General features: G+C 44.3%; 1 protein-coding gene across 3 annotated transcripts in view; it reads left to right on the top strand.

The window, feature by feature from the left end:
* Nucleotides 1-20449, top strand: part of LOC143808731 (uncharacterized) — a 135991-nt gene that overhangs the window by 89977 nt on the left and 25565 nt on the right. For all 3 annotated transcript variants that reach the window (XM_077291694.1, XM_077291677.1, XM_077291686.1), the window contains 4 exons: nt 6196-6459; nt 8310-8372; nt 8540-8635; nt 10979-11080. In XM_077291694.1, coding sequence (XP_077147809.1) covers nt 6196-6459; nt 8310-8372; nt 8540-8635; nt 10979-11080 — 525 coding nt within the window. The remainder of the gene's footprint in view (nt 1-6195; nt 6460-8309; nt 8373-8539; nt 8636-10978; nt 11081-20449) is intronic.

Below are 20449 nucleotides of genomic sequence, written 5' to 3'. Positions count from 1 at the left end.
ATTCTCACCCAGCAACCAGGCAACCCCCACATGTACTTATGCTGGGTAACAGATGTAAATCATTCAGCTGCGGCAATAAAAACTAAATTTCCGAGCACTAAAAAATACTCGGAGGACACCCAAGCGTGCTCGGGAAATCTCGAGTAACGAGTATATTCGCTCATCCCTAATAATAAATAATAATTTCAGTTTTTTGTTCATTCTTCCTCCGAAAAATCATTATAGAAAACAATAAAAAAAAGTTATGTGCCTGAAAATGGTACCAGTAAAAGCGTCAACTCGTCCTACAGAAAACCATCCCTCTCATGACTCAGTCAGCAGAAATATTGAAAAATTCTAGCTCTCAAAATAGGGCGATGCAAAAATTTATTTTTGCAAAAAAAAAGTCTTAATGTGTGACTTCAGCCAAATGTAAAAAAAAATATGTAAATCTGGTATCGCTGTAATCACACCGACCAGAAGAATAAAGTTGTCTAATCACTTATACCACACGAGGAACGACGTAAAATATAAATAGAACAAATTCTTGACCTGCTGTTGATCTTTTCATTCTGCCTCACAAAGATCACAGTAAGGCTCAGCGCACATTTATCCTGCGCTCTATGCTGAGCGCTAACAACAGAGTTTCCATGTATATCTCTGAAATACATGATTCCGACTGAACCCCAGGCAGAAGATTCCCTTTAATGAAGCAGATGGAGACACTGTGGCCTATGAGCTGGGTGTCCGTCTTTTTAAGTTTGCAAAAAAGCGTGGTTGACTACAGTTTTGTGCACTTTTGAAAAGAAGTACAACGCTGAACAGAGGACAGAGAGAGTCCAGAGTCACTCTGCTGCCTCCTTATACTGATTGGATCTGTCAGGGGTTTCATCTGAATCACATCATTCGGAGATTTAGAAACCGTGATGTAAGTGCTCAGTGTAGCATTCAGGATAAATGTGATCCAAAATGTTATGCAAAATATTCCCAATAAAAGCTTCAACTCAATCCACAAAAAAATAAAGTCCCCACTCAGGTCCATCATCTGTCAATGGAAATATAGTGGCTTTCACATTACTGGTAACACAAAGGCTCTGGAAAATCGCTATGGCTCCTCACCCCCAAAAGAAGTACAGCAAATTTTGCCCCATCAAATTCAAAAATCCAAATTGCCCCCCCCTTTTGAGCCCCACAGTGTTTCTAAACCACCTTTAGCATCAACATGATTGGCATTTCTGTAGCCACTTAATTTATGGGTACATGTCTCCAGAAGTACGAGCAGGGCATAATATACTGTGCACTATAATGTAGTACTGGGCACTACAATGTATGGGCACTGCAATGTACGGGCACTACAATGGCAGATTTGCAATTTTCACTCAGCAACATCCATAATGCTTGTTTCTGGAAAACACTCATGGAGTCAAAATCGTCACTACACCTGTAGATAAATTCCCAAAGGGGTATATTTTCCAAAATAGGGTCCCTTGAAAGGGGATTCTGCTCTTCCAGCACTTAGGATCCCGATATATGAAGTCAGCAAACGATTCTAAGAAAATCTGCGCTCCAGGAGGCAAATAGCGCTCCGTCCCTCTCGAATCTCGCTGTATGGCTAAGCAGTACTGTACAGCCACATATGGGGTATTTCTATATTCAGTAGAAATTGTGGGATACATTTTGGTGCCATTTTTACCCATTTCCCATTGTGAAAATGTAAAATCTTTGTCTAAAACATAATTTTGGTGGTAAAAATATAATTTTTTTTCTTCATTGCCCAATGGTATAAAATTCTGTGACCCACCTGTGGTGTGAATCTGACTACTGCACCCCTAGATGAATTCAATGAGAGGTGTAGTTTGTAAAATGGGGTCACTTATGGGGGGTTCTGCTGCTCTGGCACCTCAGGGGCTCTACAATGTGACATGGCACCCTCAAACCATTCCAGCAAAACCTGAACTCCAATATGGCGCTACTTCCCTTCTGAGCTGTGTACTGTGCATGAAAAAAACCCCAAAGATATGAACCGGGATGTAAATTGGTGTGCATGCAGTGTGTAAGCGCATATTCACACTAGCCACTGAACAGAAAAAAACAAAGACAGAAACATAATGATTAAATACCCTGCAGTAAATAAATAGCATAGTGCATGAAAATAATATACGGTATTTAGTTAACATGTTTTTTTGATCCAAAAAATGCGAAAGCTATCCCGCCTCGCAATTGGGACAGTCCTGACTCTAATATTAAAAACCTTACCGTTTGTCAAGTGACATGCATGTGGGTAAGGGCTGGGACGGACTGACCCCAATTATTGGACACGGAGCCTAAGGAGACCACATCAATAATGCCTAGCTCAAAAGAAAGGAAGGCCACACCTTTATATGCACATGATGCAGACAGACAGAAAAAACCCAAAGGTATGAACTGGGACATAAATTGGTGTGCATGCAGCATGTAAGCGCATGTTCGCACTGGCCGTCTCAGCCCTTATCCACATGCATGTCACTTGACAAACGATAAGGTTTTTAACCCCTTCACGACATGCGCCGTACTATTACTGCGCATGTCGTGTCTCCCCCTTTGATGCGGCCTCCGGCGGTGAGCCCACATCAAAGTCGCGACATGTCAACTGTTTTGTACAGCTGACATGTGCGCGCAATAGCGGCGGGTGAAATCGCGATTCACCTGCTGCTATTAACCTGTTAAATGCCGCTGTCAAACGCTGACAGCGGCATTTAACTACCGCTTCTGGCCGCGCGGCCGGAAATGAGCGCATCACGGACCCCCGTCACATGATCGGGGGTCGGCGATGTGTCTGGACAGTAACCATAGAGGTCCTTGGACCTCTATGGTTACTGATGCCGGCCTGCTGTGAGCGCCCCCCTGTGGTCGGCGCTCACAGCAAGCCTGCATTTCAAGCAGAGATCTGATGATCGCTGCTATGTAGCTGAGCCGATCGAGTTGTGCCAGCTTCTAGCCTCCCATGGAGGCTATTGAAGCATGGCACAAGTAAAAAAAAAAAAAGTGTTTTTAAAAATATGAAAAAAATATAAAAGTTTAAAACACCCCCCTTTCGCCCCATCCTAAATAAAACAATTAAAAAAAAATCAAACCTACACGTATTTGGTATCGCCGTGTTCAGAATCGCCCAATCTATCAATTTAAAAAAAAAGCATTAACCTGATCGCCAAACAGCATAGCGAGAAAAAAATTTGAAATGCCAGAATTACGTTTTTTTGGTCGCCACGACATTGCATTAAAATGCAATAACGGGCGATCAGAAGACCGTATCTGCACAAAAGTGGTATCAATAAAAACGTCAGCTTGGCACGCAAAAAATAAGCCCTCACCCGACCCCAGATCACGAAAAATGGAGACGCTTCGGGTATCGGAAAATGGCGCTTTTTTTTTTTTTTAAGCAAAGTTTTGAATTTTTTTTCACCACTTAGATAAAAAATAACTTAGACATGTTACGTGTCTATGAACTCGTAAGGACCTAGAGAATCACAATGGCAGGTTAGTTTTAGCATTTAGTGAACCTAGCAAAAAAGCCAAACAAAAAACAAGTGTGGGATTGCACTTTTTTTGCAATTTCACCGCACTTGGAATTTTTTTCCCGTTTTCTAGTGCAAGACATGGTAAAACCAATGGTGTCGTTCAAAAGTACAACTCGTCCCGCAAAAAATAAGCCCTCACATGACCATATTGACGGAAAAATAAAAAAGTTATGGCTCTGGGAAGGAGGGAAGTGAAAAACGAAAACGCAAAAACGAAAAAGGGCCGCGTCTTGAAGGGGTTAATATTAGAGTTAGGATTGTCCCAATTACGGTAGCCTTGATGAGGTGGGATGGCTTTCTCATTTTTTTAAATGAAAAAACATTTCATTAACATATGGAGATCGCGGCGGCCATTTTCCTGAAGCAGAGTTCGCATCTCGGCTTCAGGAAAATGGCCGCCGCGATCTCCATCTGCGCACGCGCGGCATCCCGCGGCCATTTTCCTGAAGCCGCGGCCAGCAGAGCGCCGCTTCTGCGCACGCGCGGCCAAAGGAAGATGGCCGCCCCCACCGATCACCAATGAAATAGTGCACATCGCGCTCTTTTAACTCCCCTGTGCAGTGGATTCGGGACCTTGGGCATGCGCAAACCACTACGCCACCAACGGAAAACTAAACAAGATCTGGGGGAAGACACCACGCCCATCTGACCAGACCAGCCTGATTGACAGGCGAAAACGGCTACTTTGGTAATGTATTTTGGCAGCATAGGTGGGGAATCGGGGTCCACAAAATACACTGTTGTAATGCACAGCTCAGGCCCTATTTAACAGTATTTTTATCTCATACGGAAAAAATGGGGTGACAGGTGCCCTTTAAGCACATCAGCGGCTTTCCAAATGCGACATAGCAAATTTTACATTCAAAAGGTCAAATGGAGCTCCTTCTGTTCCGAGCTCTTCCGTGCAGTCAAACTGATTTTTCCCCACACATGGGGTATTGGCATGCTCAGAAGAAATTGCACAGCAAATTTTGGAGTCTATTTTTCCTGTTACCCTTGTGAAGATTAAAAAAATTGTAGTCTAAAGTAACATTTTTTTGAAAAAAAGTTAAATATTAATTTTTACATTTTATATTCCAAAAATTTCTGTGAAGCACCTGAGGGGTTAATAAACTTCTTGAATGTGGTTTTGAGCACTTTGAGGGGTTCAGTTTTTAGAATGGTGTCACTTTTGGGTATTTTCTGTCATATAGAGCCCTCAAAGTCACTTCAAATGTGATGTGGTCTCTAAAAAAATAGTTTTGTAAATTTTGTAAAAAAAATAAATAAATAAATTAATTGCTGGTCAACTTTTAACCCTTATAGCTTCCTAACAAGAAAAGAAAATGTTTCAAAAACTTTGCTGATGAAAAGTTGACATTGTGAGAAATGATATTTAGTAATTATTTTGTGCGACATAACTCTCCGATTTAAGGGCATAAAAAGTTTACATTTTTTACCACTATTGAAAATTTGTTACTATGATCATGAAGTACAATATGTCAAAAAAAGCAGTGTGATCCATTGAATGAGTTATTACCTCATAAAGTGGCACTGGTCAGAATTGTAAAATATGGCCTGGTCATGAAGGTGAAAACAGGCTTAGGGGCTTCCTAAGGAAAATAAATTATGTTTATGATGTAAAGTAGACGTGGGAAATGTTATTTATCAACTACACTATTTTACGTGATATACTTTAACTATCTGGTTTAAGGGCATAAAAGTTATGAGTTTGAAAATTGGGAAGTTTTTGCCAAAATTCCAATATTTTCACAAATAAACACAAAAATATCTAACTAAATTTACCAGTAACGTAAAGTGCAATGTGTCAGAAAAAAACAGTCTCAGGATTACTGGCATATGTTGATGCGTTCCGGAGTTATTACCTCATAAAGTGACACTGGTCAGAATTGTAAAATTTGGTCTGGTCAGGAAGGTAAAAACAGGTTCGGTGGTGAAGGGGCTATGATACATATTGATACTTAAAGGGGTATTCCCATCTCCAAGATCCTATCCTAATATGTAGAAGGTGTAATAATGATAATAATATTTGCAAATGCCTCCAATTAGAAATGTAGTGTAATTCTCCTGATTTGTTATGTTGCTTACTCCATGTGCATGGGATTGCAGTAGCTTGGGTATCCATGGTTACGACCACACACATAGTGACAGTTTGTTAGCTTTTAGTGGTCATAACTATGGATACCTAAGCTATTGCAATGCCCATGGGGTAAGCGACATGGCAAATCAGAAGATATACTATATTTCTAATTGAAGGTATTTGCTAATATTATTATTACACCTACTGCATATTTGGATAGGATCTTAGAGATGGAATACCCCTTTAACCTGATCTCTCAATTAATAGAATACAAGTGTTGATGGAGGAGTCTGGTGATTGACACTTTGATCCTAATAGACTAAACACTACGGTGTCAGAGACTATGGCTGTAGTATGGCTATGTAGACAGTGTTTGTACTAACAATCCTACAAAGTGGTCATATGTTGTGGGGGGATAGAAGAGGGACTGTGCCCATTTCATGGTTGAGTTGTTGATTTTTTACTGTTGTGTTACAAAATGAATTTTAATAATAAAAAATATTTAATTTAAAAAACAATCCTACAGAGTGTTCAATAGTTTTTCTGTTTTACATTTTTCAACTTACTCTGTAATTACAGACTCATGCGGAAGAATCCAGGGAACAAAAAGACATGTACGACCAACAGATCACTGATCTAACTTCCCAGGTCAGAGAACAAAGCACAAGGACTTCTTCCCTTGAGAAGATCCTGTCTGAGAAAGAGCTGGACATGCTTAAGCTGAGAGATGTTATAGCCTCGGTGAAAGCTGAGAAGGAAGCCCGGGTGCTGGCAGCTGAAGTCCTCAAGGAAGAACACAGTAAGCGCCTGGTTGAACTCCAGCTCCAGCATCAGCAGGACAAGGTATGTATGTCTCTACGTCCAGCACATTGCTCAGTAAAGCTGGCCGGGAACACTCATATATTCAGCGCTGATCGGCAAATTACCTTCTGCAGTTATGCATTAGTACGGTAATCATTTGCATCCTTTCCAATATGTCGTTATTCAACAGAACTCAGAAAAGGGGGTGCGTAGTACATAAGCCCCAAAAAAGAAATTCTGGTAGGTTTTGTTGGCATCCTGTGGATTGGGCTTGGGGGCTTGGATGTCAAGTTTGAACAATTTGCAAATATTGAAAGGTATTCGTCTGGATTATCGTAAATGTCAGGAATGTTGAATGCAAATATACATTGGAAATTCAGATATACCGTACTTCTGTCGACTGTTTATAAATAGAGAATTTCTCAGTGGTCAACTTAACAAAGGGGTAGAAGAAGACATGTCACCACCGTGACCATATCTGCAGTAGCTACAGTACCAGGCACAGACGCAAATACATAAACGTTTATGGGGGACATTTTTAGCGTGGTCTTAGGCTGTGTGCACACATTCAGGATTTTTCGCATTTTTTTCTCGGTTTTTCGCTATACAAACGCAAAAAAACCCCGCATACATTAAGCATCCTATTATTAGAATGCAATCCGCAATTTTTGTGCACATGTTGCTTTTCTTTCTGCGGCGGAATCGTTTCCGCACACATAGGAATTCAGTGATCCCCTTACTTCCTGCATGGGGCTATGCCCACCATGCGGGAAGTAAGAGTACCATGTGCGGTTGGTACCCAGGGTGGAGGACAGGAGACTCTCCTCCAGGCCCTGGGAATCATATAATTGTTAAAAAAAAAGAATTAAAATAAAAAATGATGATATTCTCACCTTCTGCGTCCCCGGCAGCCTTCCCGCTCCTCGGAATGCTTCTGTTCCCAATAATGCATTGCGAAAATTACCTGTGATGACGTAGCGGTCTCGCGAGACCGCAACATCATCTGGGGGTTTTGCCACAATGCATTATTGGGACCGGAACATCGCAAGGAGCGGGAAGGCTGCCGGGGACGCAGAAGGTGAGAATATCATGATTTTTAATTTTTTTTAACATTCTATCATTTTACTATTGATGCTGCATAGGCACCATCAATAGTAAAAAGTTGGTCACACTTTGTCAAACACTATGTTTGACATCTGTGAGCAACCTGTCAATCAGTTTTCCAAGCGATGCTACAGATCTCTTGGAAAACGCTAGCATTCTGCAAGTTAAAAACGCTTGCAAATCGCTAGTGTTTAGCGGGAATATGCATGCCAATTCCGCATGCGATATACCCGCTGCAGGAGTTGCGGAATTGCCTCGGAAATTCTGCAACGTGTGCACTTGGCCTTAATAAAAAAAAACTCAATGTGAAATGTGAAATGCAGCCAATTTAATAATAACCTCATAATAAATTTGGTGCCTAGCTTACTGTGCTTACGCCCAAAAATGTAAACTATGCCATTCATAGCCTGGTATGGATTTTCCCAAAAATGTACACCACTTTCTGGCATAAATTCTAGTAAATGTATCAGTCCATGTAGGCTCTCGCCCCATTACACAAATCACCATCCAATTTTTCTTTAGAAAAGGGACATAAGCAATGTTGAAAGTTTAAATAGGAACAAATGATGGAATACATATGGCGACTCAGTAGAATGTCCACGGGTCTGTACTCCGCTCTGTGTGCACACTGAAGCCGGAGGTAAGCACCTCTGCTTCCTGAGCTGAGCACTTCTGAGCAGTCTTGTAAGATCAGTAGGGTGTCAGGAATCGGATCTGGATGGAATTTCAAGGTCTACAAAATAAAGTAACACTTAGAAATATTACTAAATATCTTATTATTTTGCCAGGATCTCCAGATCTCAAAGCTGAAAGAAGAACTACAGAACCAAAAACAAAAGGAAATTCAACAGGTATGTCCATTACCTTCCCTGATGGGGTTACACACTACAAGCACTATGAAAGAATTGCAAAAGATATTAATAATAGTCAATGAAATCTAATATTGCTACTTATTGTTTAGGTGATGCTATGTAACAAGTAAGCGCTATTATGGTTTCTGTCTGTTCTTTTATTTAAGTTTGCAGAAAATATGGAACAAGTCAAAGCAAAAGCTCTTCAGGATCAAGCAGAATCTCTGAAGAAAGAAATGGATAAAGTGGTAAATTCTGTAGAGGTAAGGTGCTGAATATAGTTCTAAACATGGATGATCTGTATCATAGCACTTATTCACCGGTTTAACCCCGATGCGCACACATTTGCATCATAGATCAACAAAGGAATAAATGAAGCTGCCTCAGGATCTGATTCAGCTTCATACCAGACAGATGCACCGCCGTTAACTGTTTATAGGCCACTGTCAATCTCTGACAGCAGAATTTAAATGACGTCATTGTCAGCGTGCTTGCACTGCATCTCATCAGTCCCTGCATGGTGATTACAGGATACCTGTGTGGGTTACCGTTACAGCTGGGGGCTTCCTGCGAAGCTCAGCCACAGCCATGATTTAACTGTAGACTGCAAAACTATGGTATTGCAGTATATAGTATAAGTGTTCATAGGTTCAAGTCCCCTAAGGGACTAAAAGATAAAGAAATAGAAACAAAACTTTTTTTATATATATATAAAAAAAATTCTAATCGACCCTCTTTATTTCCCTTTAAAAATAAATACATTTTCAAAATTACAAAAATAAACCCATTTGATATTATGTTCAAAAAAGTATGAACTATAAAAATATTACCGTTGATTAACCCCTATTGCAATTGTAAAGAACCTGAAAAAATTGAAATGCCAAAATGGCGACTTTTTTTTTTTATTTTTTATTTTTTTTACAAATTTCTGAATTATGTTTTCTCCACTTCAATCATTTAAAAAAATAACAATCTTAGTACTGCATTAATTGCAGTGACTTGGAGAATCATGATGTCAGGTACTTTTTAATGAACAATGATGTAAAAAAGAAACCCAAATAACAATGGCAGAATTGCAGATTTTTTATTTTTGCAATTTCACCGCACTAGGAATATTTTTCTTGTTTTTCAGTGCATCACATGTTTTTGGTTTTCCTCTAAAGCAGGCTGAAGTACTGACACATCCACAGCACAAGAATAGTGCTGTACTTTGCTAAAGGTTTAGTTTTTGTTGAAAAGCATTTGATAATAGTGCTGGCCAGATCTTCCAATGCTCACTAATAAAGGCACTATTGCTAAGTGACAGAACATTGTGCATTGGTAATTAATAATGATAATAATAATAATAATCTTTATTTATATAGCGCCAACATATTCCACAGCGCTTTATAATTCAGCAGTTTATATAAAACAGTCATAAATAACAAAGTTAAACATAATACAAAAATTACAGCAAATATGATGATGACCCTGCTTATAAGAGCTTACAATCTACAAAATACAGGTGCTTATTTACAATGATGGTCCAGCCATCTTGATAGAATGGGGGCAGATAAAGGCTGCATGAGGTAGTCACCAGCCAGTATTTGTGGAGCTTTTGGGTGCGGTGGATTTTTATGGAGGATTTTGATCAGAGAAATAGTGAATGGACTATATATAATAGGACTTTAGTTAGGGAATGTGATAGGCCGCCCTAGACAGATGTGTTTTTAGGGAGAGCCTAAAACTGTGTAAGTTGTGATTAGTCCTAATTTCCTGAGGTAGAGTATTCCAAAGAATTGGTGCAACTCGAGAGAAGTCTTGGAGCTGGGAGTGGGAGGTACGGATTACTGAGGATGTTAGTCAAAACTTACTTGCAGAGCGTAGAGAGCAGGTAGGCCGATAAACATGCGAGGGAGGAGATGTAGGGGGTCCCGCACTGTGGAGAGCTTTGTGGGTGAGAACAAGAAATTTAAATTGGATCCTATAATGAATGGGCAGCCAGTGCAATGACTGGCGAAGAGCAGACACGTCCTAGTAACGATTAGCCAGATGGACGACCCTGGCTGCTGCATTAAGGATAGACTGGAGAGGGGAAAGTCGAGTAAGGGGAAGGCCAATTAGTAGAGAATTACAGTAGTCAAGGCGGGAGTGGATCAGAGCATTTATGTCAGTCTTTGGTAATTAAAGGATTGTTCCCACTTGTTATCTTCAGGAGGCAGGTAGGAGAGAAGTGAAGTGAGAACAACATTAATTACCAAAGACTGACAGTTTGGAATGGTAGCTCCGCTGGTCTGAACTGTGCTGGTAGCTCCGCTGGTCTGAACTGTGCTCTCTCCTATGGTGCATCAGACGAGACAGGGACAGTAATGCGGGCCGCATCATCCACTTCTGCCAGCTTTAAGATCAGCGCTCTCTTTAAAAGCGTCTTTAAGTATTGTCCATGCTCTCCCACTGCTAGACTGCAGCGGTGGTCGGTAACCAAGACAACTTGTCAAAATTGCAAAGTTACTTGTTTTTACAAGCTCTTAGCAATTTTAACCATTATTAACGCTGATACAACAAAATGATTTGAGCTAGAGCCTTTCACTCTCACTGTTAGCCACATATTATGCTCTTCTGTGCAGATTAAAGACAAGGAAATTGAAAAATGGAAGGAGACTCTTAAGTCACAGAAGGAAACCATGAAGAAATTGGCTTTAGAACTGAAACAAGAAGCAAGGGAAATGGTATGAGACTTTGTGTTACTTGCTGTAAACCTGTAGCCTTTATTACTGGAGCTTTTCTATTTTGTGAAATTGAGTTTCCCATTTTATTTAAAAACTCATTTACTGTTACTGTTGGTAATGATCATATTTCACTGGATCTTATCTTATATAATCTACCACCTGCAGGACTACAGCTTATTTTTCAGCGACAATACGTAAAGGTCCATATACACAGGCAGAGTTCTGCTCATAGTCAGCACCATTTAAAGGCTTATTCACATGCCACCATAGAAACTGTATGGGGACAGACTACTGTGATTAATATGATTGTTCTGTCCTCATACAGGAAGCATTTGTTGAGTGCACATCCCCTGCTTAGTAAGGCTGGGTTCACACTGCGTTGCTGGCGTCCGTTAGACGGACTACGTTACACAGGGGCATAACGCGGTGTAACGTAGTCTGTTTAACGCCGCCATTGACTCCAATGTAGGACGCATCACTAGCGCCCGCCCACAATGGGCGTGCGCTAGTGATGTGCCGTCATTGAGTGACGGACCCTGAGACTCGGGCTGCAGCGTTTCCGGGTCCGTCACTGCTAGCGCAGATGGAGCTAGCAGATGCTCTATCTGCGCTGTCGTGCTGCCATACCGGCACTTACGTTTACAGCAGCCCGTTACCATATGTGTTGAACGGGCTGCTGTAAACGTAATGTGAACCCAGCCTAAGGGAGGTAGCCTGCTGACAACAGTGATTTTTACGTATGTGTAAACGATCCAATCAGCTGACGGTTGAGCCCTTTAATTTTTCATGGCTGTTGAGCAGCATGTTTTCATAGGCCAATGAACGAATGTTTTTGTAAAAATTCATTGGTCGATTATCAATGTGTGTAGAGAGACCGTTCGTCATCTATTCTCTGAGAACAGCTCACTCGCTAATTTTGAGTGACGCAGTGATCTTAGTGTTTTCGTCTCTCTCTTATGTTTGTCTATAAATACAAGGAAAAGATAGCAGTGTACAGTCATGTTGGCACCCTTGAAATTGTTCCAGAAAATGAAGCATGTCTCAAAGAAAATTAGTGCAATTACACGAGTTTTATTATACGCACTGCTGTGGAGTTTGACTTTGTTTCCATTTTGGTGGCGTTGGAATCAGAGTCAATATAAAATGTACCGACTCCGACTCCTAAAATATATAATAAATTGGGTACAGTAGTTCAATGCAGTATTTACTGAATATTTTTTCATAAGAATTTGGCAAGTTATAAAATGTCCTATAAATGTCTGTTGTGTTCCTGATCTAAGGATCTAGTCTTTTAGTTGAGATGAATCTGTGCTGCACTTTAAGAACAAGCTCAGTATTAAGGCAGTGCTGTGGAGTTGGAGTCAGGGAAATTGAGTCGTTGGATGTTTGGCTTACCGACTCCACAGCCCTGGTTATACAAATGTTCATTTCCTTTGTGTGTATTGGAACAAAAGAAAAAAAAAACTGAGAATAAAGGGCAAATTGGGCATAATTTCACCCAAAACCCCCAAAATGGTCTAGACAAAATAGTTGGCTCCTTTTCAAAATTGTGCGTAAACAACTTTGTTCCAAGCATGGGATTCTCGTTCAAACTCACCTGTAGTAAGGAACAGGTGTAGGCAATATGAAAATCTCACCTGAAACCAGATATAAAAGGGAGAAGTTGACTCAATCTTTGCTCTATGTGTTTGTGTGTGCCACACTAAGCATGGAAAAATGAAAGATGAGAAGAGAACTGTCTGAGGACTTGAGAAACAAAATTGTTGAAAATATCAACAATCTCATGGCTACAAGTCTCTAGAGATCTTAATGTTCCTCTGTCCATGGTGTGCACTATAATCAAGACGTTTACAACCTATGGCACTGTATCTAATCTTCCAGGATGTAGATGGCAGAAAAAAATTGATGAAAGGTTGTAATTCGTGATGAGCGAGTGTGCTCATTACTCAGGTTTCTTTCTCGCTTCATTGGGGGGACACAGGTTACCATGGGTGTATGCTGCTGTCGCTAGGAAATAAGGAAAAATAACGCCTCCTCGGCAATATACACCCACCGACACGCACAAGTCAACTCACTTTTTGCTTAGTGTCTGTAGGAGGCGGACCTGGATCTAATCACCAGATCCGCATTATCTTCTCTTTCAGGGTATTTTTGTGTGTTTTTTAATCATTTCCATTTCATTTTCAGATTCACTTCTCCGGGTAACAGGGTGCAACTTCTCACCCTGTTTTTCCCACGTTTATGCGACCAAGAGAGCAGTGTGGTATCACCCACATCGCCCTCTCTCGGACCCGCTAGCAGGACATTGTCCCCTGTCACCCTTTTGGGTGTTTCAGGGTGACTGTTGGTGGCCAGTCCTCACCTTTTCCCCTCCTCACCCCTCCCCTTTATCTTCTTTAGCACGCGATACCCGGCATTTGCAGTCCTTTTCTCCTTCGGCAGTTTTTTCCGGCAGGACACGCCCCCTCTTTGCCGGCATAACCAGTCTCTGCCATACTTTCTTTTTTGCACCGCTAGGCATGCCCCCCTTGGTCCCAGCACTGGCGTTGGCCACTCTTGGGCTGGACACACCCCTTCAGGTGTGTCAGCCTATCGGGTCATAGATTTCGCTTTATTCGGCCGGACACGCCCCCTTTTTCTGCACACTCGGACCAACGGGCCAATTACATGGAGCCTGCCATCCCTGTCTCCTCAGGAGAGTATCCCCGCCCACCGTTCACTTTCAGCGCATCGCGTGGCCACAAGAGCAGCGTCCATCTTGCAGCCGAGATCTTGCAACGTTCCGGAGGGAAACGCAGCTACCTGCACTTCTGCAACTTCCTCAGCCCCGGCGGGGAACACAGCTACCTGCGCTGCCGCTGCATCATCGCTGGGTGTCTGGTAGGTTCTGCACTCTTCCATCCCTGGCCTTTTTTCTTCGGCCTTACTCCCCTCAGCAGTATCGCCTTCATAGCGTCCTGCTGCAGTTGCCACTCAGCCTCTACCTATGCCCAACCCCGCAGGGGCCTCCGGCTATAACCCTACGGTGACTCACTACGCTTGTGCCCACTGTAAGAGAAAGTGGGCTTCAGGCCAGCCGTCACCCTTCTGTCTGTCCTGCAGTCCTTCCACCACTTCTGTCCCTCAGGAAGTCCCTAATGCCCGGGATGAGAGCACTCCCCCTCCCCTGGAGTGGGCTGTTGCCATGTCTCAGTCAGTCTCAGACCTGACTAAAGTATCACAGTCCCTGGTACAGGTCCTGGAACGCATACCGCATCTATCTGCCGCCACCAGTGCCACGAACGCCTCCCATGGCGATTCGCACGCACCTGACCACAACACAGGGACAGATTCGAGAAAAGATCCAGGAAGCGGACTCTGGCTAGTTCCTCATCCAGTTCACTGGACCCCGCTGCGTCATCCAGAATACCCCACTCTACCCACTTCCCCCTCCTCGGAGGCAGAAGTCGGGTCGAATGTAGTTTCTCAGTCGGAGTCTGACTCGGATGCAGATCAGACCTCTGGGACGCAGGATATGGTAGATAGCCTTATTTCGGCTATTATTCAAACCCTCGAACTTAAGGAGGAAGATGCAGCTACCCAGGACGACTCCGTTTCATTTAAACGGGTAAAACGGCCCTCCAGAGTTTTTCCCAATCACAAAGAGTTTGAGAATACTACCTCTAGACACTGGGAACAACCTGGAAAACGTTTTCCATGAAGAAAGCGTCTTGACATTTTATATTCATTTAGTTCAGATCTTGTCAGCAAATGGTCCGAATCCCCTAAGGTAGATCCGGCGGTATCACGCTTATCCTCGCAGACAGTTCTGTCCATTCCTGATGCGGCATCTCTCAAGGACGCTATGGACAGATAAATTGAGGCTTTAACCAAATCAGCCTTTGAGGCGTCCAGCGCTTCTCTTTACCCTAATTTCGCCTCCTCTTGGGTGGCGAAAGCCGTATATGCCTGGGCCAAGATACTTCACAGGGGCATTGTAGCATCGGCTCCTTCAGAGGAGCTAGCAGATTTAGCAGACCAGATTTCCCACGCGGGTAAATATCTCTTAAATGCCTCCATGGATGCGGCTGCTTTCTGCGCAAGAGCAAACAGCAACATCATTGCTATTCGCCGTGTCCTTTGGCTGAAGGCATGGAACGCAGACCCTGCTTCTAAAAAAATCTCTCACTGGCCTACCGTTCCAGGGCTCCAGGCTCTTTGGCACAAAGCTGGACCAGATCATCTCGGATGCCACTAGTGGTAAGAGCACCTCTCTACCTTAATCCAAACCAAGACGTCCCTTCAATAGAAAGGGACCTCAGTCCTTTCGCCCCTTTGAGCCCTTCTCTTCCTCAGGCGGTTCCTCTCAGCAGGACCGTTTTTCCGCTCAGGGGGAAAGAAGAAAACCTTCCTTCAGGCCTACCCCTCACTGGAGGCCCAAGAGCCGCTCCTCTAAGCCCTCCGGATCTCGCAGCCACAGATTTTCTTCTAAATGATGGGTCACCCCCACCTGGAAATCTTTCCAGTGTGGGAGGCAGGCTTCTTCTGTTCACGGAGGCTTGGTTATCGGTGGTCGACGACGCCTGGGTCAGGGAGATTGTTACATCAGGCTACAAAATAGAATTTTCTTCGCCCCCAGGAAAACGCTTCTTCCTCTCTCGTTCACCAAAGCAGCCTTCCCATGTCCCAGGGCTTCTCCAGGCCGTCGCTTCCCTCCTTGCCTCAGCGATGATCGTTCCAGTTCCTTACCACGAGCGGTTTTCGGGTTTTTACTCAAACCTGTACGTAGTTAAAAAAAAAAAAAGACGGTTCACTCCTCCCAATTTTGGACCTCAAGCAGTTGAACCGCCACCTTCGGATTCAACACTTCAAAATGGAGTCACTGCACTCGGTGATCGCTTCCATGGAACCGGGGGAATATCTGCTCTGTGGACATTCAGGATGCGTACCTACACATTTCTGTTTGTGTACAGCATCAAAGGTTCCTTCGTTTCGCAATCCAGGAGCACCATTACCAGTTCATAGCCCTCCCGTTCGGCCTGGCGTCCGCTCCCAGGGTCTTCACGAAGGTAATGGCGGCGGTCATGGCTATCCTTTGATCAAAGGGGATTCTCATAATCCCCTATCTCGACGATCTCCTGGTCAAGGGCCCGTCTCGCCGGGACTGCGACCAGAGCCTCCAGATCACTCTGGACACGCTGATACATCTCGGTTGGATAAGCAACAAAGAGAAGTTGACCTTAATTCCAACTCAACGTCTCGTGTTCCTGGGCATGGAATTCGACACCATCCAAGCCCAAGTCCTCCTCCCAAAGGAGAAGTTCTTATCTCTCCAGCAGGGCATCAAAGCCCTAAAGCGCCCTGTCCCTATGGCTCTGCATGAGAGTACTGGAGAAGATGATCACCTCCATGGAAGCAGTATCTTATGCTCAGTTCCACACTCGCCCTCTCCAGCTTGCCCTCCTGTCTGCCTGGGACAGGAGCCCGCTTTCCTTGGATCACCCAGTTCACCTGTCTCTCAATGTGAGGCAGTCTCTCACTTGGTGGATGCTATCCACCTCCAATCTGCGCGGGAGGTCATTTCTTCCCCTCCGATGGCAGGTCATCACCACCGACTCCAGTCTTCAGGGTTGGGGAGCGGTCTTTCTCAATCTCACAGCTCACGGTCCCTGGAATGTTCAAGAGGTCCTCTCCCGATCAGTCTCTTGGAGATCAGGGCAATCCTTCTTGCCCTCCTCCGCTGGCAGTCCCCCCTCGCGGGAAAATTAGTCTGCATTCAGTCAGACAACGCCACATCCGTGGCTTACATAAACCACCAGGGCGGGACTTGCAGCAAGCAGGTCGTGATGGAGGTGGCAAAGATTCTGCTTTGGGCGGAAAACCATGTCTCCGCCATATCAGCTGTCCACATTCTAGGGGTGGACAATTGGGAAGCCGATTTTCTGAGTCGTCAGGGGCTCGTGTCAGGCGAGTGGTCTCTCCACCCCACCGTCTTCAACCAAATTTATCAGAGGTGGGGCGTTCCAGATGTCGACCTAATAGCTTCTCGAATGAACCACAAGGTCCCCCAGTACGTATCCAGGTCCCGGGACCCGATGGTCGTCGGTTGTGACGCACTTGTGATCTCGTGGTCCAAGTTCTAGATGCCTTATCTGTTTCCGCCTCTTCCCTTGATCCCAAGGATCGTAAAAAAGGTAAAGGCAGAGGGGGTCCCCGTTCTGTTAGTAGCTCCGGATTGGCCTCGGAGAGCCTGGTATGCGGAGCTAGTGAACATGCTATCGGATGTCCCCTGGAGGCTCCCAGACCGTCCAGATCTTCTATCGCAAGGGCCCCTCTTCCACCAGAATTCTAGGTCTCTGAATTTAATGGTATGGCCGTTGAGGCCACGGCCCTAAGGGACGCAGGTTTTTCTCACAGTGTCATACAGACCATGATAAAGGCAAGGAAACTGGCATCTTCACGCATCTATGATAGGTGCTGGAAGGCTTTTTTCCGATAGTGTGAAGACAACAGTTTGTTCCCCATGTCTTTTTCCCTTCCCTCAGTCCTTGGTTTTCTACAAACGGGTCTCGACTCGGGCCTTTCCCTAAGTACCTTAAAGGGTCAGGTGTCCGCTCTGTCCGTTCTCTTCCAAAGGGATCTGGCTTCCCTTCCCCAGGTGAAGACCTTCCTTCATGGCGTCGCCCACATAATGCCTCCTTACCATTCTCCGGTCGCTCCATGGGATCTCAACCTTGTTCTCGGCACCCTCCAAAGCGCGCCTTTTGAACCAATTCAGGACATTTCTTTCTCCCTTCTTTCATGGAAAGTGGCCTTCCTGGTCACCATCACCTCTATTAGGAGAGTCTCCGAGTTGGCGGCATTGTCCTGCCGTTCTCTCTTCCTGATTCTGCACCAGGTTAAGGTGGTCCTTCGGCCTGATCCTTCCTTTCTACCAAAGGTAGTTTCGGCTTTTCACATCAACGAGGACATCGTCTTTCCTTCCTTATGCCCTTCCCCAGTTCATCCCTTGGAGAAATCTCTCCACAAACTGGACTTGGTCAGGGCTATCTGAGGCTATCTTTCTAGAACTGCTTCTTTTCGTCAGTCCGATCCTCTGTTTCTTGTCTCTGAAGGTCGTTGGAAGGGGCTCCCAGCCTCTAAATCCACAATTGCTCGTTAGATTCGTTCTGCAGTTCTGGAGGCATACCGCGTTCAAGACAAACAGCCTCCTCCGGGGGTGAGGGCTCACTCTACCCGGGCTGTGGGAGCTTCCTGGGCCGTTCGTCACCAGGCTTCGGCATTGCAGGTTTGCAAGGCCGCAACCTGGTCGTCTCTTCTGTCGTTAGGTTTTACAAGTTGCATACTCAGGCCTCTACTGACGCAGGCCTGGGTAGGAAGATACTGCAAGCGGCGGTTTCCCACAGACCGACCTAAGTCTCCTTCTCTCTGAACACTTTTCCCACCCGTGGGACTGCTTTTGGACGTCCCATGGTAACCTGTGTCCCCCAATGAAGCGAGAAAGAAAGAGGGATTTTTGGTACTTACAGTAAAATCTCTTTCTTGGAGCCTTCATTGGGGGACACAGCACCCTCTTTTTATGTTGTACCATGTTGGCCAATGTGCTGTTGTTTTGGGTTGGTACATAGGTTGAGTTTGTTTATACTTGCTCTTACTACTGCTTTAGCAACAACTGAGTTGACTTGTGCCTGTCGGTGGGTGTATACTGCAACTATCCTCCTGTAACTACAGGAGGAGTTTTTCTTTCCTTATTTGCATTGTGTCAGCCTCCTAACGACAGCAGCATACACTCATGGTAACCTGTGTCCCCAATGAAGGCTCCAAGAAAGAGATTTTACGGTAAGTACCAAAAATCCCTCTTTTCCAAGCATGCTCGGGTGTTCTCCGAGTATCTTGGGCGTGCTCTTAGATTATGTTTGTGTCTCTGCAGCTGCATGATTTGCGGCTGTTAGACAACCTGAACACATGCAGGGATTGCCCGTTTGTTAGGGAATCCTCTCAGGTATTCAGACTGTCTAGCAGCCGCAAATCATGCAGCTGCGGAGACACAAACATAATCTACGAGCACACTCAAAATACTCGAACACCCGAGCATGCTCGGAAAACACGAACAACGAGCACACTTGCTCATCACTAGTTGCAATGCATGATAATCTGGTTGGTTAATAAGCAGCCTCAATCAAGATCCAAAGAAATTCAAGCTGTCCTGCAAGCTCAGGGTGCATCAGTGTCAGCGCATACTATCTGTCGAAATTTAAATTAAATGAAATGCTATGGCAGGAGACCTAGGAGGTCCCCATTGCTGACAAAGAGACAGAAAGAAAAGCCACACTGCAGTTTGCCAAAACGTATGTGAGTAAGCCACAATCCTTCTGGCAAAACGTCTGGTGGACAGATGAGACCAAGATAAAGCTTTTGGTAAAGCATATCATTCTACTGTTAACCAAAATGGAATGAGGCCTACAAAGAAAAGAACATAGTATCTTGTGAGGACACAGCATTGGAAATGGATTGTTATCTTCCAAAGCATGTCGTTACCTTCTCTCTGTATGTGCCACAGGAGGGGTAATAGACCCTGGAAGCTGAAGCCAGGTTGTAATCCTCTGGTCAACTGGCCTTGTACCTTAGTGGACTGTTATCTTCCTAAGCTTTACGTTATCTACTCTCTGTGTGCATGCCAGAGGTGGGGAAGTCGGCCCTGGAATCTCTGAAGTAACAGCTGCTTTTATCCCAGTGAGTCAGCAGAAGGGTGAGACTCTATAATTGTGCACCATCTTGGAAATTTGGCTGGGACTGTTCTATGTGTGCCTGCTTGTGGTTTAATAAAGTATTGGCACAATGCTTTACCCTCACCGTGTTGTCTGGGTATTATTATGCCCATGTTAAAAGGACAACGGGCGTTAGTTGGAATGATCCATGGTCCATGCGGTTTCGGCTAGCGGACTACAGCACCCGCTGACCCCCCCCCCGTGTCTCCAAATACCTGCAGTCAAATATGGTGGAGGCTCATAGATGTTTTGGGGTTGTTTTGCTGCCTCTGGCACTGGGTGTCTTGACTGTGTGCAAGTCATCATGAAATCTGAAGATTACCAAAGGATTTTGTGTCGCAACGTAGTGCCCAATGTCAGAAAGCTGGGTTTGCGTCCTAGGTCATGAGTCTTCCAGCAGCACAATGATCCCAAATATACTTCAAGAAGCACCCAAAGATGGATGGAAAAAAAAGCGCTGGAGAGTTCAGAAGGGGCAAGGAATGAGTCAAGATCTAAATTCAATTGCACACCTGTGGAGAGGTCTAATTGCTGTAGGAGAAGACAACCTTCAAATATGAGAGACCTAGAGCAGCTTGCAAAAGAAGTGTGGTCCAAAATTCCAGTTGAGAGGTGTAAGAAG

The sequence above is a fragment of the Ranitomeya variabilis genome, chromosome 1 (genome assembly GCF_051348905.1).
Source record: "Ranitomeya variabilis isolate aRanVar5 chromosome 1, aRanVar5.hap1, whole genome shotgun sequence".
Taxonomy (NCBI): Eukaryota; Metazoa; Chordata; class Amphibia; order Anura; family Dendrobatidae; genus Ranitomeya; species Ranitomeya variabilis.
This window is presented reverse-complemented; position numbering and strand designations above follow the sequence as displayed.